At 42.9% G+C, this 24,262-nt stretch overlaps 1 protein-coding gene across 4 annotated transcripts in view; it reads left to right on the forward strand.

Moving 5' to 3' along the window:
- Positions 1-24,262, forward strand: part of LOC140115526 (phospholipid-transporting ATPase ID-like) — a 98,753-nt gene that overhangs the window by 53,876 nt on the left and 20,615 nt on the right. For 3 of the 4 annotated variants that reach the window (XM_072132800.1, XM_072132799.1, XM_072132801.1), the window contains exons 4-15: positions 5,598-5,711; positions 6,233-6,331; positions 7,070-7,131; positions 11,355-11,427; positions 11,978-12,048; positions 15,027-15,109; positions 15,201-15,359; positions 15,444-15,532; positions 15,672-15,868; positions 17,418-17,626; positions 17,907-17,950; positions 22,818-22,983. In XM_072132800.1, the coding sequence (XP_071988901.1) occupies positions 5,598-5,711; positions 6,233-6,331; positions 7,070-7,131; positions 11,355-11,427; positions 11,978-12,048; positions 15,027-15,109; positions 15,201-15,359; positions 15,444-15,532; positions 15,672-15,868; positions 17,418-17,626; positions 17,907-17,950; positions 22,818-22,983 (1,366 nt within the window). Of the gene's footprint in view, positions 1-5,597; positions 5,712-6,232; positions 6,332-7,069; positions 7,132-11,354; positions 11,428-11,977; positions 12,049-15,026; positions 15,110-15,200; positions 15,360-15,443; positions 15,533-15,671; positions 15,869-17,417; positions 17,627-17,906; positions 17,951-22,817; positions 22,984-24,262 lie in introns of those variants that run through there. The other variant, XM_072132802.1, reaches the window with a different exon arrangement.

The following is a 24,262-nucleotide window of genomic DNA, read 5'->3' on the forward strand; positions in this document are numbered from 1 at the left end:
TGAGCTGAGTGGTTTTGCTGAAAAAAACAATTATACCATTCAGGAGCTTGGGAAAGCTGGGAGAGACTGGCTTACAGAGCTTGGAATTACATATGGCTGAAGGTAAAGCATAACTAGTCAAGCACTAATCAATCTGAGCTGGATCACTCATACACAGCAGCTGGGGGATGGTGCAGCAATTGATTATTCTGTCTGGCAGGAAGAGAAATGCAGGAGGTGATGATGCAATCAGAGAGAAACTCTCCTGCTATGAGAAGTGGGAAAGCAAGTGCCAGAGAAGATATAGAAGGGACAGAGCTTCATTATCATAGTGTTATATCTGTTTTATCAGCAAAACCACTCAGCTCAGGGATTAACCAAGATATGATCCTGCATCAGTGTAGCTACAGCTTCTCAAGGTATGTTTGCTTCATAATGCATCAAATCAAATAGGGTTTCTTTAAAGGTAGATCGGGTGGTAGTTGAATGTAAGGGACGTGAGGAGAGCTCTTTTTAGAGCTAATCCTCACGTCCTCGCTAACTTTTAGTACACTTTATTGAACTAATATGTAAATTTCGTTATGCGGCTACTGGGGCGTGGAGTAGCCGGGCACGAGGCTACACAGCGCGGCTACTCCACGCCCCAGTAGCCACATTACTCCTCCTACCCTGTTGCGTGCGGCGTGCAGCTCCTCGTAGCTGCGCGCCCTCGTCCGACAAGCCGGCTACTGCGCATGCGCAGTAGCTCCGGCCTCTGAACTGGGGCTGCTCAGCCGGCATGCGCAGAACGCCATCATGATGGACGAGGGCGCACAGCTACGAGGAGCTCCACGCCGCACGCAACAGGGTAGGAGGAGTAATGTGGCTACTGGGGCGTGGAGTAGCCGCGCTGTGTAGCCTCGTGCCCGGCTACTCCACGCCCCAGTAGCCGCATAACTAAATTTACATATTAGTTCAATAAAGTTTACCAAAAGTTAGCGGGGACGTGAGGATTAGCTCTAAAAAGAGCTCTCCTCACGTCCCTTACATCCACCTACCACCCGATCTACCTTTATAGGTAGAATCGTGGTGGTAGGTTCTCTACTGTCATTTCAGGGGATTTTTGATATTGTGTTTGATATTTTTCTATTATACTTATAAGATATATAAGAACACAGACTGCAACATTTCCCTTAGTTACAATGTTACTTCTTTGTTGCTATGGCAAATCTGTCTACAGGATTGAAGACGCGTTTCTCTCTTCTCCTATTTGTTACACAGCTGTGAGTGTTAACCCCTCCTGTGCTCTGCCTGGCTGTAGTATGCTATGAGCACTATATTCAAACATTAAGCTGAAAGTGCACACTAAACACAAGCATGTAAGATATAAGCTCCTGCAGCCTCCATACACACACACTGTACAGGCGGGAATACGCAGCTCTATGGGAGGGAGAAACTTTTATTTTTACAAACTAAGTAGAATTACAAGTATATTACAAAATTGGTCACCTCATCCCCCTCCCCCACAAAATAAATGATCTCAAATGATGGTTACACTTTAACTTATTATCCCATGGAACATTAGTCTCCAAACATCAGATGCATATCCAGCCAGTGATGTAACTAGGAGAGGAGACCTATAGCGGACTTCTGAATGGGGCCCCACTTACCCCTTAAAAAAATATACATATACTTTATACACACCATATATACCCACATACATAGACTAGCATACTGCATATACATATCACACATGCAAACACATTGAGAGCACATACACATCACAAATACACACATATAGCATATTCACACCCAATACTCCAGATGTAAGGGCCCCTGTCACTGTGGGCCCCATTGCAACTGCTATGACTGCTACCCCTGTAGTTACGCCCCTGTATCCAGCCAAACAGTAACCTGCTCTGCACTGATGAGCAGCAAGGAGTCTGAGACAGTTGACTCCTGCTTTTGCTGATCTGATCTTTGCTGCCCTCTGGAGGAGAGCTCATTTACATGCCTTTACCCATAAATCATTGCTCTCCAGTAAGTTTCCAGCTGTATTTCCACCCAAGTATCTGCACCTTATACACATTTCTTTTATCCCCTGCAGAAAAAAAAACTAGTCAATAAATCAATAAGAAACTTTAGTGATAAGAGGCTTGTAGGTGGATTATATCCTGATTTATCTTCAGTTCTGATATCAGTCCTTACAGTAATACTTTACTTATAGGCAAAGGTTAGTGGTGACCTCATTGCCCAACTATGTCCTTATCCTCTGCAAAGTGTTTATTACTGGTAGTGGGTACAAGGGGGGCAGTATCCGTGTACGATACTACCACTGGTTATCTATGACCTGTGATCGGGGGTGACCCTAAACTCTCTGCTGTCTGAGGCGACCTATAGACCGGTGTCCCCTCCACCCATCCAATATTTATGTAACAGGTTTAGTAAGTTGGTTCTCCATGGCATCAGGTGTGAAGAGACCCTATTTTTAAGTGTCAGGTTCTTCTTTGTTGCAGGTGACTGCACCCCTAATGCTTCTCCCTATCTTGCTGCAAGTGGTGCTGTCTGAGGCAAGAGGCTCAACCCGCCTCATGGCTGGTGCACCCTTGTCTGTGAGAATATTATGGCCTCTACAAGTCTGGAATCACTCCCTACATCTGGTACCAGAATCTGCTTCTTGGAGAATGGAGGATCTGTCCCTTTTGCTACTTTAAATCTGTGGTTTCCTCTCTGGAGGACCTTCAAAGGTCCTAAATGGCTCTTTTTACATGTGTAATGAGAGCAGGAATAGATGTACAATGATTTCATGGTTGAGGGTCCTTCTCAATATAAAACTTGGTGGGTGGTTTGGGTGGCCATGGGCCCCCTAGAAGGCTTGGGCCCCGGTCTACCGCCCAAACCGCCCATATTATAATCCACAACTGGCTGGTGAGTATTGGAAGCTCCTTTGCCAGTCACTACATGAGCTTCTAGAGCTAGATCCAGGTGCAAGGGTGAGGCTCAGTTCACACCTGCGTTGGGTTTCACAATGCCTGATCCTTTGTCACTATAGAGCTGACAGTAGCATCTTATTCCCTTCGTCCTACAGAGAGCACATGCATCTTCATCCAGACCTAGCACGTGCATCCTCATCCAGACCTAGCACGTGCATCCTCATCCAGACCTAGCACGTGCATCCTCATCCAGACCTAGCACGTGCATCCTCATCCAGACCTAGCACATGCATCCTCATCCAGACCTAGCATGTGCATCCTCATCCAGACCTAGCATGTGCATCCTCATCCAGACCTAGCACGTGCATCCTCATCAAGACCTAGCACATGCATCCTCATCCAGACCTAGCACATGCATCCTCATCCAGACCTAGCACATGCATCCTCATCCAGACCTAGCACGTGCATCCTCATCCAGACCTAGCATGTGCATCCTCATCCAGACCTAGCACGTGCATCCTCATCCAGACCTAGCATGTGCATCCTCATCCAGACCTAGCACGTGCATCCTCATCCAGACCTAGCACATGCATCCTCATCCAGACCTAGCACGTGCATCCTCATCCAGACCTAGCACGTGCATCCTCATCCAGACCTAACACGTGCATCCTCATCCAGACCTAGCACGTGCATCCTAATCCAGACCTAGCATGTGCATCCTCATCCAGACCTAGCACGTGCATCCTCATCCAGACCTAGCACGTGCATCCTCATCCAGACCTAGCACGTGCATCCTCATCCAGACCTAGCACGTGCATCCTCATCCAGACCTAGCACGTGCATCCTCATCCAGACCTAGCACGTGCATCCTCATCCAGACCTAGCACGTGCATCCTCATCCAGACCTAGCACGTGCATCCTCATCCAGACCTAGCACGTGCATCCTCATCCAGACCTAGCACATGCATCTTCATCCAGACCTAGCACGTGCATCCTCATCCAGACCTAGCACATGCATCCTCATCCAGACCTAGCACATGCATCCTCATCCAGACCTAGCACATGCATCCTCATCCAGACCTAGCACATGCATCCTCATCCAGACCTAGCACATGCATCCTCATCCAGACCTAGCACGTGCATCCTCATCCAGACCTAGCACATGCATCCTCATCCAGACCTAGCACGTGCATCCTCATCCAGACCTAGCACGTGCATCCTCATCCAGACCTAGCACGTGCATCCTCATCCAGACCTAGCACGTGCATCCTCATCCAGACCTAGCACGTGCATCCTCATCCAGACCTAGCACGTGCATCCTCATCCAGACCTAGCATGTGCATCCTCATCCAGACCTAGCACGTGCATCCTCATCCAGACCTAGCACGTGCATCCTCATCCAGACCTAGCACGTGCATCCTCATCCAGACCTAGCACGTGCATCCTCATCCAGACCTAGCACGTGCATCCTCATCCAGACCTAGCACGTGCATCCTCATCCAGACCTAGCACGTGCATCCTCATCCAGACCTACCACGTGCATCCTCATCCAGACCTAGCATGTGCATCCTCATCCAGACCTAGCACGTGCATCCTCATCCAGACCTAGCACGTGCATCCTCATCCAGACCTAGCACGTGCATCCTCATCCAGACCTAGCACATGCATCCTCATCCAGACCTAACACGTGCATCCTCATCCAGACCTAGCACGTGCATCCTCATCCAGACCTAGCACGTGCATCCTCATCCAGACCTAGCACGTGCATACGTCAGGAGGAGTAGATCTCAGCAAATGAGTGTTTGGTTGGAGGGACAGAACAACCTGCACGGGATAAGAGGAGAAGGATCCTGTATGACCCATCAATACGCCCCAGAGCTTACACTCCTATCAGTGGTTCAGAGTACAGCCCTCGTGTCAGAGTGACGGGACCTTGAGTGGAGAAAGGTTATAGATATATATATACAGCGTAGTGCAGCTATAGGGGTTGCAGAGGTCATGGTTCATACAAGTTCGTGCTATTAGTCTCTGAATGGCTTGTGTACACTGCACCTGAAGGTGGGTGCCCCCGTCTCCCATGTGAGTGGAAGAAGGTCCTCGGAATAGTACCTAAAAATTGTGAAATGAGATTCCACGTCCACCAGCTGAGAACAGAAGTTTACTCAGCAGACAAAGCTGAAAATGTATGTGAAGTTCTCTTATGGATTATCTGCCCCCCCCCCCCCCCCCCCTAATATTAGATCAGATGCAAAGAATACATTTATTAATGGATTGACAAAGAAATTTAAAGGGGTGTTCCATGATGAGCGGGGTGATCAGGGGTCCATATACTATTATCATTGAGTTTGATGTTGTGTATATGTCACACACCGCAGATAGGAGACCGTACTCCGGCCGGTGAGTGTGACCTTGTCATAGGACGTTGTGCCCTGTAACTGTGTGACATGTTACTTCTGGAGTTTGAGTAAAGCCGATACAATGTTACAATATTGTGTAACCTGATAACAAATCCTGACACTCATTCTGAGTCACTGCATCAGGGGTGTAACTAGGGATGAGTGGGCTCCATAGCAAACTTTTGGCTGGGCCTCCCCCCCCTTGGAGCTGGGCCGACATATGGGCCCATAGGCAGGATCATGTCCCTTTCATTAATTAATATCATGTTTTATTGAATTTTTAATATTTTTTAATTTTTTTTTATTCCAGACCAATCGAATTAAGACCTCAAAATACAATGTATTTACCTTCCTCCCCCTCAACCTCTTTGAGCAGTTCCAGCGAGTGGCCAACGCTTATTTCGTCTTCCTCTTGATCCTGCAGGTGAGACGTCTTCTACCATTGTCTTCCCTTTGGGGGGATCGGACCTAGATTGGGGTTTCTTAGGACTCCTAATACTTGCAGATTGTGGTAGGTCGTCGCGTTTCCTTCCTCTTTTGCAGAGGACTAGTGATAGACCACATCCTTGTACACTTTTTTTATGGCTTGCTGCATGGGAAATTATACCTTGTTACATACTCCAGTCACATCCAAAGCTGCAGTATGAACTTTATGGTTCTCTCTTCTCTACTCAGTTTTGTGTTTGTTATATTATACATTACATAAATCTGGTTGTAGGTAATGACCACTAGGGGGAGCTCACTGCATATGATTTTTACAGCCAATCTGAAAATCCTTGTGAGTAGACATTGAGCTCCACCTATTGGTGACTGCAGGTACTTGCTCTTTGATGCTGTCACAGCAGATAGATGAAGCCGTTCAATGATAGGACCATGGATATGATTGGAGTATAGGAGTGAGTATTTTGTTCACATACTAAATAAATTGTGTATTTTTCTTCTCAGCTCATTCCTCAAGTGTCTTCCTTGTCGTGGTTTACTACAGTCGTCCCCTTGGTGCTGGTGCTTGCTGTGTCCGCTGTAAAAGATGCCACCGACGACTATGTAAGATCCTCCCAGAGTCACTTCTGTGAGATGAAAATCTATCATTTTTTTAATGCATTATGAAGCTGCAGCTACACTGATGCAGAAACACATCTTGTTTAATACCTGAACCAGTAGTTTTGCTGAAAAAGCAATTATAAAATGATGATAATGAGGCTCTGTCACTCCTGTGGCTGCTCCAGAGCTTCTCCTCTTAGGCTATTTTCACACGAACGTGTAGGGGACGACTGACATATATATACATCCCCCATAGACGGCAATGGGCGCACGGCGCCATATATCACTATGGAGAGGGGCGGGGGTGAGCAGCAGCACTATGGTACGGCAGGCACATGTTAGTGTGAATATAGCCTTACACTAATTATGCACTGCTCCAGAGAATGATGTAGCCACTGTCTTATCCCTGACAGGCAGAAGTAATCAATTGCTGCACCATCCCCTAGCTGCTGTGTGAGTCATCCAGCTCAGGTTGATTAGTCCTGTCTGGACAGTTCAGGCAGCTCCATGTAATATGTTTATGAATGGGAAGCAGCATGCAACCCAGCTTTCCCAAGGTCCTGAATGTTATCATTGTTTTTTGAGCAAAACCACTCAGCACAGGAATTAACAAGAAGAACAAGATATGTTTCTGATTCAGATGATAGTGATTAGTGTATTGTGATTCTGCAGAATGGTTAAGGAGGAGGAGCGGGAGATTTATTTCACTTTCAACTACAATGTATTTTCTTTTTGTTTCAGTATCGACACAAAAGTGACAATCAGGTTAATAATCGGACGGTGCAAGTACTTAGCAAAGGGGGGTAAGTGGCCGACAACTTTTTTTTAAATAAGCATCGCAACGTTTGCATTCACTTGGCAACTTATATATGCAGCATGCGACTGGGATTGGCAGGAATCTGACCTTTGGGACCTTGATCCTTACACTAAGGAACTTTGCTCTTTAGCCCCACATACTGGCGGCTATGCGGCAGTACAGGCAGCCACAGCTGGTCGTGCTCAGAATTGGTGGGGGTCCTCGGGGGTCCGTCGTGTATTGTTATGATATCCTAGTGATGGGGATTCATGTTATGGTTTCGTAGTTAATCATTGAATGTGGAGCTTGTGCTTATTATTATTTTAGGGTTATAACATTTTATTAGGGTTTATAACAAGTTTGACTGTTATCCAGTGGATAGGGAATAACAATCGGATCGGTGGAAGTGCAACTGCTGGGACCCCCTCTGATCACAAGATGGGACACCCATCAATCCATTCCCACTAATTGATGGAGCGGCAGGTGAAGAATGTGTCCTGCCTCTCCTAATACTATGGGAGATCAGAAGTTGCAGAGCACAGCGCTCTTCTTTCTCTCTGACACTCGCATGGTAGAGATAGCTGAGCGCTGTGTGCGGCAATGTCTGAAGCTCCTATAGCAATGCAGTGGTAGGATTGGACCCCTGATCTCGTGCTGGGGGACCCACCAATCAGCGTGATGTCAGGGGGAGTTCTGTATGTGTGTACAGGGGAGGTGAAGTGTCTCAAATCGCCCCGACATGTTCCCGTTATATTGTGTTACACCTAGACATAAATATGTATCTGTATAAACTGGAGATCAAAATTAGAGAACAATGGGGGTCATTTACCAAGGGCCCGAATTGCGGTTTTCCGACGGGTTACACGAATATTTCCGATTTGCGCCGATTTTCCCTGAATTGCCCCGGGATTTTGGCGCACGCGATCGGATTGTGGCGCATCAGTGCCAGCATGCGCACGACGGAAATCAGGGGGCGTGGTCGTAAGAAAACCCGACGGATTCGGAAAAAAAGCCGCATTTAAAAAAAAACAAGTGTCCAACGGACTTCAGCGCAGCAGTGCTACCTGGTGGACATCGGGCGCACTGCCTTAGTGAATCGCCGGAAGATCCAAATCCGTCGCAGAGAACGCGCCGCTGGATCGCGAATGGACCGTAATGGATCGTAAATGACCCCCAATGTCTGATTGCTTGATTTTTTTTAGAAATTTTGATGTTACCTCCATTGATGAACATTTGCGCCAAAGTTATTGAAAACTGTTATGTTAGGCGCCTGTTTTTTTTCAAATAATTAAGGAAATTAGCACCAGCTGCCAGATTAACACCAAGAACTCGTAAAGTGTTCTCTAATTTTGATCATTTACATTTGTGTTCTGTGCTTTAGTATATATACAATGTAAAATCCGATACATTCCTCATGTCAGGATATAATCTCATAGGAGACACAATGACCCGGAGATTTAGGAAATTGTGTGTTCTCTCATTTTGATCTGTAGTGTATATATATCTACACTCACCGGCCACTTTATTAGGTACACCAGTCCAACTGCTCGTTAACACTTAATTTCTAATCAGCCAATCACATGGCGGCAACTCAGTGCATTTAGGCATGTAGACATGGTCAAGACAATCTCCTGCAGTTCAAACCGAGCATCAGTATGGGGAAGAAAGGTGATTTGTGGCCTTTGAACGTGGCATGGTTGTTGGTGCCAGAAGGGCTGGTCTGAGTATTTCAGAAACTGCTGATCTACTGGGATTTTCACGCACAACCATCTCTAGGGTTTACATAGAATGGTCCGAAAAAGAAAAAACATCCAGTGAGCGGCAGTTCTGTGGGCAGAAATGCCTTGTTGATGCCAGAGGTCAGAGGAGAATGGGCAGACTGGTTCGAGCTGATAGAAAGGCAACAGTGACTCAAATCGCCACCCGTTACAACCAAGGTAGGCAGAAGAGCATCTCTGAACGCACAGTACGTCCAACTTTGAGGCAGATGGGCTACAGCAGCAGAAGACCACACCGGGGGCCACTCCTTTCAGCTAAGAACAGGAAACTGAGGCTACAATTTGCACAAGCTCATCGAAATTGCACAGTAGAAGATTGGAAAAACCTTGCCTGGTCTGATGAGTCTCGATTTCTGCTGCGACATTCGGATGGTAGGGTCAGAATTTGGTACAACAACATGAAAGCATGAATCCATCCTGCCTTGTATCAGCGGGTCAGGCTGGTGGTGGTGGTGTCATGGATCCATCCTGCCTTGTATCAGCGGGTCAGGCTGGTGGTGCTGGTGTCATGGATCCATCCTGCCTTGTATCAGCGGCTCAGGCTGGTGGTGGTGGTGTCATGGATCCATCCTGCCTTGTATCAGCGGGTCAGGCTGGTGGTGGTGGTGTCATGGATCCATCCTGCCTTGTATCAGCGGGTCAGGCTGGTGGTGGTGGTGTCATGGATCCATCCTGCCTTGTATCAGCGGGTCAGGCTGGTGGTGGTGGTGTCATGGATCCATCCTGCCTTGTATCAGCGGCTCAGGCTGGTGGTGGTGGTGTCATGGATCCATCCTGCCTTGTATCAGCGGCTCAGGCTGGTGGTGGTGGTGTCATGGATCCATCCTGCCTTGTATCAGCGGGTCAGGCTGGTGGTGGTGGTGTCATGGATCCATCCTGCCTTGTATCAGCGGGTCAGGCTGGTGGTGGTGGTGTCATGGATCCATCCTGCCTTGTATCAGCGGTTTAGGCTGGTGGTGGTGGTGTCATGGATCCATCCTGCCTTGTATCAGCGGCTCAGGCTGGTGGTGGTGGTGTCATGGATCCATCCTGCCTTGTATCAGCGGGTCAGGCTGGTGGTGGTGGTGTCATGGATCCATCCTGCCTTGTATCAGCGGCTCAGGCTGGTGGTGGTGGTGTCATGGATCCATCCTGCCTTGTATCAGCGGGTCAGGCTGGTGGTGGTGGTGTCATGGATCCATCCTGCCTTGTATCAGCGGGTCAGGCTGGTGGTGGTGGTGTCATGGATCCATCCTGCCTTGTATCAGCGGGTCAGGCTGGTGGTGGTGGTGTCATGGATCCATCCTGCCTTGTATCAGCGGGTCAGGCTGGTGGTGGTGGTGTCATGGATCCATCCTGCCTTGTATCAGCGGCTCAGGCTGGTGGTGGTGGTGTCATGGATCCATCCTGCCTTGTATCAGCGGCTCAGGCTGGTGGTGGTGGGGTCATGGATCCATCCTGCCTTGTATCAGCGGCTCAGGCTGGTGGTGGTGGTGTCATGGATCCATCCTGCCTTGTATCAGCGGCTCAGGCTGGTGGTGGTGGGGTCATGGATCCATCCTGCCTTGTATCAGCGGGTCAGGCTGGTGCTGGTGGTGTCATGGATCCATCCTGCCTTGTATCAGCGGGTCAGGCTGGTGGTGGTGGTGTCATGGATCCATCCTGCCTTGTATCAGCGGGTCAGGCTGGTGGTGGTGGTGTCATGGATCCATCCTGCCTTGTATCAGCGGGTCAGGCTGGTGGTGGTGGTGTCATGGATCCATCCTGCCTTGTATCAGCGGCTCAGGCTGGTGGTGGTGGTGTCATGGATCCATCCTGCCTTGTATCAGCGGGTCAGGCTGGTGGTGCTGGTGTCATGGATCCATCCTGCCTTGTATCAGCGGCTCAGGCTGGTGGTGGTGGTGTCATGGATCCATCCTGCCTTGTATCAGCGGCTCAGGCTGGTGGTGGTGGTGTCATGGTGTCTTTGGGCCCCTTGGTACAGCGCCACAGCCTACCTGAGTATTGTTGCTGCCCATGTCCATCCCTTTATGAGCACAATGTACCCTGTAACATCTGATGGCTACTTTCAGCAGGATAATGCGCCATGTCATAAAGCTGGAAGCATCTCAGACTGGTTTCTTGAACATGACAATGAGGTCACTGGACACAAATGGCTCCACAGTCACCAGATCTCAATCCAATAGAGCATCTCTGGGATGTGGTGGAACGGGAGATTCGCATCATGGATGTGCAGCCGACAAATCTGCGGCAACTGTGTGATGCCATCATGTCAATATGGAGCAAAATCTCTGAGGAGCTTCCAGCACCTTGTTGTATCTATGCCACGAAGAATTGAGGCAGTTCTGAACCTAATAACGTGGCCGGTGAGGGTATATATATATGGATCTCATTCTGCCAGTAATCTTCTCCTGTCCGCCGCTCATTGCTACTTTCCATATTTTGTGTCACTTAATGAGTTCTTCCCCTTCAGATTCACCAATGAGAAATGGATGAAGGTGCAGGTTGGCGACATCATCAAACTGGAAAACAACAACTTTGTGACGGTAATTGTCGTGTTATAGGATAGAATATTCCTTCTATATCACTGCCTTGTGCAGATCTTCTGTACTCTTAAAGGGATAGGGAAGCGGATGAGTACGGAGTCATCCACGGTTATGTGCCGTAGCAGTTTTTTGTTATGTTTTTTGTGTCACCAAATGCAAAAGATCATTTTTACATATATTTCTCACTTTAAAAAAAAAGGAGCGTAAAAAAAACTGCTTGTGTGAATGCAGCTTTAGGAATCATATCTATGCCCACAGCGTCCAGTATATCTATGACCAGGTCCAATTCTGATCATCCGGAACCAAGAGAATCCAACTGGTTTTAATGCTGAAAGGAAAAAAACGATAAACTTTCTGCATCTCCTGCGTCTCGTCCTGTGACATTTCCCGATATTTGCCCGGGGCACATCCTGCCTGTCCTCATTCATGTATAACGTCTCCTGATGGAGAACAGTCAGTGCAGATAATGTACAGAGATAACATGTGTAGGACCTTTCCTCTCTACTACCCGGCCCTAGTATAGGGGGTCTCACTGCTCTCTTGTGTTTAGGCAGATCTGCTGTTACTATCCAGCAGCGAACCCAACAGCCTAATATACATCGAGACCGCAGAGCTGGACGGGTAAGTGGGAACATGGGGGCAGTATTATAGTAGTTATATTCCTGTACATAGGGGGCAGTATTATAGTAGTTATATTCCTGTACATAGGGGGCAGTATTATAGTAGTTATATTCCTGTACATAGGGGGCAGTATTATAGTAGTTATATTCCTGTACATAGGGGGCAGTATTATAGTAGTTATATTCCTGTACATAGGGGGCAGTATTATAGTAGTTATATTCCTGTACATAGGGGGCAGTATTATAGTAGTTATATTCCTGTACATAGGGGGCAGTATTATAGTAGTTATATTCCTGTACATAGGGGGCAGTATTATAGTAGTTATATTCCTGTACATAGGGGGCAGTATTATAGTAGTTATATTCCTGTACATAGGGGGCAGTATTATAGTAGTTATATTCCTGTACATAGGGGGCAGTATTATAGTAGTTATATTCCTGTACATAGGGGGCAGTATTATAGTAGTTATATTCTTGTACATAGGAGGCAGTATTATAGTAGTTATATTCTTGTACATAGGAGGCAGTATTATAGTAGTTATATTCTTGTACATAGGGGGCAGTATTATAGTAGTTATATTCTTGTACATAGGGGACAGTATTATAGTAGTTATATTCCTGTACATAGGGGGCAGTATTATAGTAGTTATATTCTTGTACATAGGGGGCAGTATTATAGTAGTTATATTCCTGTATATAGGGGGCAGTATTATAGTAGTTATATTCCTGTACATAGGGGGCAGTATTATAGTAGTTATATTCCTGTACATAGGGGGCAGTATTATAGTAGTTATATTCCTGTACATAGGGGGCAGTATTATAGTAGTTATATTCTTGTACATAGGGGGCAGTATTATAGCAGTTATATTCCTGTACATAGGGGGCAGTATTATAGTAGTTATATTCCTGTACATAGGGGGCAGTATTATAGTAGTTATATTCCTGTATATAGGGGGCAGTATTATAGTAGTTATATTCCTGTACATAGGGGGCAGTATTATAGTAGTTATATTCTTGTACATAGGGGGCAGTATTATAGTAGTTATATTCCTGTATATAGGGGGCAGTATTATAGTAGTTATATTCATGTACATAGGGGGCAGTATTATAGTAGTTATATTCCTGTACATAGGGGCAGTATTATAGTAGGTATATTCCTGTACATAGGGGGCAGTATTATAGTAGTTATATTCTTGTACATAGGGGGCAGTATTATAGTAGTTATATTCTTGTACATAGGGGGCAGTATTATAGTAGTTATATTCTTGTACATAGGGGGCAGTATTATAGTAGTCATATTCTTGTACATAGGGGGCAGTATTATAGTAGTTATATTCCTGTACATAAGGAGCAGTATTATAGTAGTTATATTCCTGTACATAGGGGGCAGTATTATAGTAGTTATATTCCTGTACATAGGGAGCAGTATTATAGTAGTTATATCCTGTACATAGGGGGCAGTATTATAGTAGTTATATTCCTGTACATAGGGGGCAGTATTATAGTAGTTATATTCTTGTACATAGTGGGCAGTATTATAGTAGTTATATTCTTGTATATAGGGGGCAGTATTATAGTAGTTATATTCTTGTACATAGGGGCAGTATTATAGTAGTTATATTCTTGTACATAGGGGGCAGTATTATAGTAGTTATATTCCTGTACATAAGGAGCAGTATTATAGTAGTTATATTCTTGTACATACGGGCAGTATTATAGTAGTTATATTCCTGTACATAGGGGCAGTATTATAGTAGTTATATTCTTGTACATAGGGGGCAGTATTATAGTAGTTATATTCCTGTACATAAGGAGAAGTATTATAGTAGTTATATTCTTGTACATAGGGGGCAGTATTATAGTAGTTATATTCCTGTACATAAGGAGCAGCATTATAGTAGTTATATTCCTGTACATAGGGGGCAGTATTATAGTAGTTATATTCTTGTACATAGTGGGCAGTATTATAGTAGTTATATTCTTGTACATAGGGGCAGTATTATAGTAGTTATATTCTTGTACATAGGGGCAGTATTATAGTAGTTATATTCTTGTACATAGGGGGCAGTATTATAGTAGTTATATTCCTGTACATAAGGAGCAGTATTATAGTAGTTATATTCTTGTACATACGGGCAGTATTATAGTAGTTATATTCCTGTACATAGGGGCAGTATTATAGTAGTTATATTCCTGTACATAGGGGGCAGTATTATAGTAGTTATATTCTTGTACATAGGGGGCAGTATTATAGTAGTTATATTCTTGTACATAGGGGGCAGTATTATAGTAGTTATATTCTTGTACATAGGGGCAGTATTATAGTAGTTATATTCTTGTACATAGGGGGCAGTGTTATAGTAGTTATATTCTTGTACATAGCGGGCAGTATTATAGTAGTTATATTCTTGTACATAGGGGGCAGTATTATAGTAGTTATATTCTTGTACATAGGGGCAGTATTATGGTAGTTATATTCTTGTACATAGGGGGCAGTGTTATAGTAGTTATATTCTTGTACATAGCGGGCAGTATTATAGTAGTTATATTCTTGTACATAGGGGGCAGTATTATAGTAGTTATATTCTTGTACATATGGGGCAGTATTATAGTAGTTATATTCTTGTACATAGGGGCAGTATTATAGTAGTTATCTTCCTGTACATAGGGGGCAGTATTATAGTAGTTATATTCCTGTACATAGGGGGCAGTATTATAGTAGTTATATTCCTGTACATAGGGGGCAGTATTATAGTAGTTATATTCCTGTACATAGGAGGTAGTATTATAGTAGTTATATTCCTGTACATAGGGGGCAGTATTATAGTAGTTATATTCCTGTACATAGGGGGCAGTATTATAGTAGTTATATTCCTGTACATAGGGCGCAGTATTACAGTAGTTATATTCTTCTTTATACCATTTTTAAAAATACTTTCTTAGATATATTAATGCTTGTTCTCATGTGTCGTCATCCAGAGAGACTAACCTGAAGGTGAAGCAGTCTCTTACGATAACAGGAGACCTGGGAGAGAACCTGACAGAACTCTCACAGTTTGATGGTATGTTGGTTGTGTTGGTTGTGTTGTATTGTATGTTATATATTCACTATGTAGAGTCACCTACTTACATTACAGCCCTTAATTGTTTTAGGTGAAGTTGCATGTGAGGCCCCCAATAACAGGCTGGACACCTTCACTGGGACGCTGACCTACAAGGGAGAGAAATATGCCCTGGACAATGGTAAAGTCCTGCTGCGCGGCTGCACTCTCAGGAACACGGAGTGGTGCTTCGGGATGGTCATCTTTGCAGGTTAGTTGATAACCAGATGGACCTCATGGTGTCTCCTGAGGACAGAAATGAACATCTGCTCATTGATTTATTTCCCCAATTTAGGACCTGACACTAAACTAATGCAGAACAGCGGTCGGACCACCCTAAAAAGGACGAGCATTGACCGGCTCATGAACATCCTCGTTCTCTGGGTAAGTCACGACCTCTATAGATCGGAGCTTGTTGATCATATTTCCATACTTTGACCTTCCCCCATTGGATGAACAGTAACATTGTCCTAGAAGTAACCAGATTCAGACTTCTAAGGTTTTTCTTGGATTGTTTTCACAGATTTTTGGGTTTCTGGCGTTTATGTGCATCATCCTGGCAATTGGGAATGGAATTTGGGAAAGCAAGCAGGGATATTACTTCCAGGTGTATCTTCCATGGCCTGAAGGTGTCGACAACGCAGCCTTCTCCGGGTTCCTCATGTTTTGGTCCTATGTCATTATCCTCAATACTGTGGTGCCTATCTCCCTCTATGTCAGGTAGGACTACAACTCTCAATATACATAGAACCCCACCTGTTTATCACCTGTATTGAGTAACTGTATTGGGACAGTTCATCTCTTCTGCAGGAATGACTATGTTTTTTCTTCACCTATTTGACTGGACAGCTGTTTGTGAAATAAAAAAGCTCTTTTCTAAGAACTTGCTTGTGCAGCTGCAAGTTTAGTGTTCAGTGGGTGTTACTTTTATTCCCTTTCAGTTCTGTTACATGTTTCTTCTCAATTTTACTCTCTCATATAAATTGTTACTTATGAGTCTAGACATATGAAGTGCATCATTCCTTTTCTCTGAGGCTGCTTGTGCAGCTGCAAGTTCAGTGCTAAGTGGATGTTACCTTTACCCCTCTTCTGACTCCCTTTTTCAGTTCTGCAGCATGTTTCTTCTCTTTTTTACTCTTTCATATAAAATGTAGCTTATGAGGTTAGATAAATAAAGTGCAGTGTCCTTCATCTCTGAGATGCTGCTTGTGCAGCTGCAAGTTCGGAGTTCAGTGAGTGACAACTTTGTATCTCATTTGACTCCCTTCTTTTAAATCTGCTACATATTTCTTCTCTTTTTTTCTCTGTTATATAAAATGTACCAGAACTGACTCTGTTCTTTTAGTTCTGGTACATATTTCAGCTCTTTTTTACATATAAAATGTAGTGTAGTCATATGAAGTTTGGCATTCCTTTTCTCTGAGATGATGCTTGTGGATCTGCGAGTTAAGTGTTCAGTGGGCGTTACCTTTAACCCTCCCCTGACTCCCTTCTTTCTGTTCTGGTACTTGTTTCTTCTCCATTTTACCCTCTCCTATGAAACATAGCTTATAAGTTCAGATATATAAAGTGTGGCGTATGGATTGCACTATTGAGGGTCTTTGCAGGAGGCAGGCGCAAAACACATGACTGCAAGATGAGAATGATTTGCTTGTAGTCTGTAGTCTGGTACAGCAGCTTCATTGGCCTGGGGGTACATAGGTCTGCATATACACTGTGGGGCAGATTTACTTACCCGGTCCGTTCTCGATCCTGCGGCGTGTTCTCTGCGGTGGATTCGGGTCCGGACGGGATTCACTAAGGTAGTTCCTCCGCCGTCCACCAGGTGGCGCTGCTGCGCTGAAGTTCCCGGAGGCCCACCGGAATGCCCTGAAATTCACCGGCCTATACCTAGTGAAGGTAAATGTATTTTTCGTGACACATTTTTTTAAAAAAATGCGGCGTTTTTTTCGAATCCGTCGTTTTTGTTCGGCCACGCCTCCCGGGAAAATTGGCGCAAATCGGAAATATTCGGGTAGCACGTCGGGAAAACGCAAATCGGGCCCTTAGTAAATGACCCCCTGTATGATAAGTTGCTTCATTTTGTTTCATTGGGGGCAAAAGTTGCAAAAGTTAAACTTTTCTTTAAACTGGTTGCAAATTTTCCATCTACCGGTCAAACTGCAGGAACTGAAGTAAATGCTTGATATCGCAGACGTCCGGTGCTGATCTCTGCGGTCGCTTTCCATCCAGACTAATAGCTGCAATCTTGACTCTCCATTGTCCTCAGTGTGGAAATCATTCGTCTTGGAAACAGTTTCTACATCAATTGGGACCGTAAGATGTATTACCCAAAGAAGGACACTCCGGCAGAGGCTCGGACCACCACCCTCAACGAGGAGCTGGGACAGATCAAATACATCTTCTCCGACAAGACCGGGACTCTGACGCAGAACATCATGACCTTCAATAAGTGCTCTATAAATGGCAATTCATACGGTGAGTGGGGTCCTCCGGGCGGCCATCCTCTTCTTCTTGATGATCGCTCTTTATCTGATTGACTTCGGGTCCAGACTTGTGTTCTCTCAGTGTGAAATCCCATCTACAATTCTGAAGTGTTTCTCCTCTCCTTCACTTTTTGACTTTCCATCTAAAAGACAGCGATGAGGATTATTCTTTGGTCTCATAGAACGCCCCCCCCCCCTACACCCCCCGTAGTCCACTTAGACCTGTCTCTTTCTGGTTGTGATAGTAATAACACCACTTTTCTTCCTTACAGGAGATGTATTTGACTATGCAGGAAATAGGCTGGAAGTAAATGAGGTGGGTTTTATTTGAACAGAATTAGCATTTTACCTCTTACTAAAATTCTTAAAAATCATAAAAGTTATTTAACTTAGTTTTTTTTTCTTTTTTCTGTTATATTTGCAATTTTTCCACCCAAAGTGTGTAGTGGCCCAAAAAGTTCTTGTTGTGGCTGATTTATCTTTGGAATTTAGATGTTGCTATTTTGTACTTAGGTTGAATTTGTATGTATATTTTATAATTGTAGATCCAGACAATTTTTTTTTTCACGAGTGACAACGGGATTTTCAAAGTTTTTTGCTGTAATTGGACCAAGGATTATGAATAAAACTTCATTACAGACACTTTACAGCTGATCATTGCAGCCTGGGACTACAGTAACATCCAGAGAGGTCACCCCCCCCCCCCGGCTATCACTAGAAAAACATGAGAGAACTTGCTTGAAAATCTGCGACTCAAACAAGCCTCCAAACCAAAAAGAAAAAACTGGCTCAAATTTCCCCTAAATCAGTTTGTGCACATACAGACACAAAAATTTTGAGACATTTTAAACAACCTGTGGATTCTAAAGTTAAATCGGAAAACTCGCAATTTTTTTTGCGTAAATCTCACAAAGCATCCAAAATAGTCCCAAATATAACAGGAAAAAAGAAAAAAACAAAGATAAATAAACCCCCCCATAACTTTCATTTTAAAATATATTGTATAATATGATATTTATACTATATATACAGAGCTGTATTCACAATTCTACAGGCTTCAGAGCTGAAATCTTCCGGCGTCTTCTGCTTGTTTAGTATTTGCTACAATTTGTTGTGTTACTTTGTGTTGTGTTACTTTGTGTTGTGTTACTTTGTGTTGTGTTACTTTGTGTTCTGTTACTTTGTGTTCTGTTACTTTGTGTTACTTTGTGTTGTGATACTTTGTGTTGTGTTACTTTGTATTCTGTTACTTTGTTTTGTGTTACTTTGTGTTGTGTTACTTTGTGTTGTGTTACTTTCTGTTCTGTTACTTTCTGTTCTGTTACTTTGTGTTCTGTTACTTTGTATTCTGTTACTTTGTGTTGTGTTACTTTGTGTTGTGTTACTTTGTGTTCTGTTACTTTGTGTTCTGTTACTTTGTGTTCTGTTACTTTGTGTTACTTTGTGTTGTGTTACTTTGTGTTGTGTTACTTTGTGTTGTGTTACTTTGTATTCTGTTACTTTGTTTTGTGTTACTTTGTGTTGTGTTACTTTGTGTTCTGTTACTTTGTGTTCTGTTACTTTGTGTTGTGTTACTTTCTGTTCTGTTACTTTGTGTTGTGTTACTTTGTGTTGTGTTACTTTGTGTTGTGTTACCTTGTGTTGTGTTACTTTGTGTTGTGTTACTTTGTGTTCTGTTACTTTGTGTTGTGTTACTTTCTGTTCTGTTACTTTGTGTTCTGTTACTTTGTGTTCTGTTACTTTGTATTCTGTTACTTTGTGTTGTGTTACTTCGTGTTGTGTTACTTTGTGTTCTGTTACTTTGTGTTGTGTTACTTTGTGTTGTGTTACTTTGTGTTGTGTTACTTTGTGTTCTGTTACTTTGTATTCTGTTACTTTGTATTCTGTTACTTTGTGTTCTGTTACTTTGTGTTCTGTTACTTTGTGTTCTGTTACTTTGTGTTCTGTTACTTTGTATTCTGTTACTTTGTTTTGTGTTACTTTGTGTTGTGTTACTTTGTGTTGTGTTACTTTGTGTTGTGTTACTTTGTGTTCTGTTACTTTGTGTTCTGTTACTTTGTGTTGTGTTACTTTGTGTTCTGTTACTTTGTGTTCTGTTACTTTGTGTTCTGTTACTTTGTGTTCTGTTACTTTGTGTTGTGTTACCTTGTGTTGTGTTACTTTGTGTTGTGTTACGTTGTGTTGTGTTACTTTGTGTTCTGTTACTTTGTGTTCTGTTACTTTGTGTTCTGTTACTTTGTGTTGTGTTACTTTGTGTTCTGTTACTTTGTGTTGTGTTACCTTGTGTTCTGTTACTTTGTGTTCTGTTACTTTGTGTTGTGTTACTTTCTGTTCTGTTACTTTCTGTTCGGTTACTTTGTGTTCTGTTACTTTGTATTCTGTTACTTTGTGTTGTGTTACTTTGTGTTGTGTTACTTTGTGTTCTGTTACTTTGTGTTGTGTTACTTTGTGTTCTGTTACTTTGTATTCTGTTACTTTGTGTTCTGTTACTTTGTGTTCTGTTACTTTGTGTTCTGTTACTTTGTGTTCTGTTACTTTGTGTTACTCTGTGTTCTGTTACTTTGTGTTCTGTTACTTTGTGTTGTGTTACTTTGTATTCTGTTACTTTGTGTTGTGTTACTTTGTGTTGTGTTACTTTGTGTTCTGTTACTTTGTGTTGTGTTACTTTGTGTTGTGTTACTTTGTGTTGTGTTACTTTGTGTTGTGTTACTTTGTGTTCTGTTACTTTGTGTTCTGTTACTTTGTGTTGTGTTACTTTGTGTTCTGTTACTTTGTGTTCTGTTACTTTGTGTTCTGTTACTTTGTGTTCTGTTACTTTGTGTTGTGTTACTTTGTGTTCTGTTACTTTGTGTTCTGTTACTTTGTGTTCTGTTACTTTGTGTTGTGTTACCTTGTGTTGTGTTACTTTGTGTTGTGTTACGTTGTGTTGTGTTACTTTGTGTTCTGTTACTTTGTGTTCTGTTACTTTGTGTTCTGTTACTTTGTGTTGTGTTACCTTGTGTTCTGTTACTTTGTGTTCTGTTACTTTGTGTTGTGTTACTTTCTGTTCTGTTACTTTCTGTTCGGTTACTTTGTGTTCTGTTACTTTGTATTCTGTTACTTTGTGTTGTGTTACTTTGTGTTCTGTTACTTTGTGTTCTGTTACTTTGTGTTGTGTTACTTTGTGTTCTGTTACTTTGTATTCTGTTACTTTGTGTTCTGTTACTTTGTGTTCTGTTACTTTGTGTTCTGTTACTTTGTGTTCTGTTACTTTGTGTTACTCTGTGTTCTGTTACTTTGTGTTCTGTTACTTTGTGTTGTGTTACTTTGTATTCTGTTACTTTGTGTTGTGTTACTTTGTGTTGTGTTACTTTGTGTTCTGTTACTTTGTGTTCTGTTACTTTGTGTTGTGTTACTTTGTGTTGTGTTACTTTGTGTTGTGTTACTTTGTGTTCTGTTACTTTGTGTTCTGTTACTTTGTGTTGTGTTACTTTGTGTTCTGTTACTTTGTGTTCTGTTACTTTGTGTTCTGTTACTTTGTGTTGTGTTACTTTGTGTTCTGTTACTTTGTGTTGTGTTACCTTGTGTTGTGTTACTTTGTGTTGTGTTACGTTGTGTTGTGTTACTTTGTGTTGTGTTACTTTGTGTTCTGTTACTTTGTGTTCTGTTACTTTGTGTTGTGTTACTTTGTGTTCTGTTACTTTGTGTTGTGTTACTTTGTGTTCTGTTACGTTGTGTTCTGTTACTTTGTGTTCTGTTACGTTGTGTTCTGTTACGTTGTGTTCTGTTACGTTGTGTTGTGTTACTTTGTGTTGTGTTACTTTGTGTTGTGTTACTTTGTGTTCTGTTACTTTGTGTTCTGTTACTTTGTGTTCTGTTACTTTGTGTTGTGTTACTTTGTGTTCTGTTACTTTGTGTTGTGTTACCTTGTGTTCTGTTACTTTGTGTTCTGTTACTTTGTGTTGTGTTACTTTCTGTTCTGTTACTTTCTGTTCGGTTACTTTGTGTTCTGTTACTTTGTATTCTGTTACTTTGTGTTGTGTTACTTTGTGTTCTGTTACTTTGTGTTCTGTTACTTTGTGTTGTGTTACTTTGTGTTCTGTTACTTTGTATTCTGTTACTTTGTGTTCTGTTACTTTGTGTTCTGTTACTTTGTGTTCTGTTACTTTGTGTTCTGTTACTTTGTGTTACTCTGTGTTCTGTTACTTTGTGTTCTGTTACTTTGTGTTGTGTTACTTTGTATTCTGTTACTTTGTGTTGTGTTACTTTGTGTTGTGTTACTTTGTGTTCTGTTACTTTGTGTTCTGTTACTTTGTGTTGTGTTACTTTGTGTTGTGTTACTTTGTGTTGTGTTACTTTGTGTTCTGTTACTTTGTGTTCTGTTACTTTGTGTTGTGTTACTTTGTGTTCTGTTACTTTGTGTTCTGTTACTTTGTGTTCTGTTACTTTGTGTTGTGTTACTTTGTGTTCTGTTACTTTGTGTTGTGTTACCTTGTGTTGTGTTACTTTGTGTTGTGTTACGTTGTGTTGTGTTACTTTGTGTTGTGTTACTTTGTGTTCTGTTACTTTGTGTTCTGTTACTTTGTGTTGTGTTACTTTGTGTTCTGTTACTTTGTGTTGTGTTACTTTGTGTTCTGTTACTTTGTGTTCTGTTACGTTGTGTTCTGTTACTTTGTGTTGTGTTACGTTGTGTTCTGTTACTTTGTGTTGTGTTACTTTGTGTTGTGTTACTTTGTGTTGTGTTACTTTGTGTTGTGTTACTTTGTGTTCTGTTACGTTGTGTTGTGTTACGTTGTGTTCTGTTACTTTGTGTTGTGTTACTTTGTGTTCTGTTACTTTGTGTTGTGTTACTTTGTGTTCTGTTACGTTGTGTTGTGTTACGTTGTGTTCTGTTACTTTGTGTTCTGTTACGTTGTGTTCTGTTACTTTGTGTTGTGTTACTTTGTGTTCTGTTACTTTGTGTTGTGTTACTTTGTGTTCTGTTACTTTGTGTTCTGTTACGTTGTGTTGTGTTACGTTGTGTTCTGTTACTTTGTGTTCTGTTACGTTGTGTTCTGTTACTTTGTGTTCTGTTACTTTGTGTTCTGTTACTTTGTGTTCTGTTACTTTGTGTTCTGTTACGTTGGTTGTTCACTTACCACAGCAGATGCATAGACACACGTCAGGACTTGGACCTCAGTTAACCCTTCTCTTCTATGTCTCAGTACACAGAAAAGGTGGATTTCTCCTACAACTCATTGGCCGATCCCAAGTTCTTCTTTCACGATCATAGATTGGTTGAATCTGTAAAGATGGGGGACCCGTCCACACATGAGTTCTTCCGGCTTCTGGCCCTGTGTCACACAGCGATGTCCGAGGAGAAGAAACCAGGTGAGGATCCTAGACTTTACAATCCATATCATCACTATGGAATGCAGGAGGTTGGGATTTTCCAATGTTTTAACAGATCTCTCCTAAAGTCCATCCTCTGTAATGACCATTTCGGGTCTATGATCGGACCTTACGCTTCTGTTCTGTCCCATTGTCAGCAGTGGTGCTGGGTGTGCAACATCACACAACTCTAGGATTTAGGATGACCTAAGATATGATTGTTTTTGATTTCCGGGACCTCAGAGCAGAGCAGTGCCCTAGGATGGTAAGAGGAGATTTTTTAAGCTTCTAGAGGGTGCTCAATAGATTTTTTAAGGTAACAAACCCCAAATTTGTCAGATTCATTCTTATATTACAACCATATAGTGCCATGATCCTATGTAGACTAGAAGAGTCAACCAAATCTAACCAAAAGATGTCCACCTGTGGATAATAACCTCATGCATAAATGATACCATGATTATACAATACCCCATCAGGGGCAGCTGTATTTCCAGGGTCTACAGTGGCTGCTTGTAGTGTGGCCTAGTGCCAGTGTGTGGACCAAGGTGGCTTAGTCTACAAGAAACCATCACTGTGGTGGCGATGGGGCTGACCAAAGTCATATTGGACTTGTAGTGTTTGGAGCACTACATTGAAGCAGAAGATTGCAGCAAAGGATAGAGCTTAGGCAACTATTACTTATCACTCCATGGGAAATACTGCCTTGAAAGGGTAAGGCTATATTCACACTACCGTTGGCCGCCCGTACCGTACCGTAGCGGGCAACGGCAGTGCACGGGGAAAGGAGGAGGTGAGAGCAGCTCACCCCCGTCCATCTACAGAGGAAGTTATGGCGCACGGCGCCATACTACGGAGAAAGATAGGACATGTAGGTACGGTACCTACACGGTGCCGCACCATACCGCTCCCTTAGGGTGAAGACACACATGGCGTTTTTGGGCCGTTTTTACTAAGTGCGTTTTCAGATCGTAAAAAACGCATGCGTTTTTGTCCGGTTTTCCGAATTTGCGCAATTAAAAACGGACAAAAACGGATGCGTTTTCAAAAAATTGATGCGTTTTTTAACGCATGCGTTTTTTACGATCTGAAAATGCACTTAGTAAAAACGGCCCAAAAACGCCATGTGTGTCTTCACCCTTAGGGTGCCGTGCACCCATTGGCGTCTATGGGGGACGTATATCGGCCGTATATACGTCGGCCGTATATACGTCCCCCATACGTCAGTGTGAATGTAGCCTAAGTTTTAAGGGTGGCATAGGAGGGTTGGCTCAACCCT

The sequence above is a fragment of the Engystomops pustulosus genome, chromosome 1 (genome assembly GCF_040894005.1).
Source record: "Engystomops pustulosus chromosome 1, aEngPut4.maternal, whole genome shotgun sequence".
In the NCBI taxonomy this organism is placed as follows: domain Eukaryota; kingdom Metazoa; phylum Chordata; class Amphibia; order Anura; family Leptodactylidae; genus Engystomops; species Engystomops pustulosus.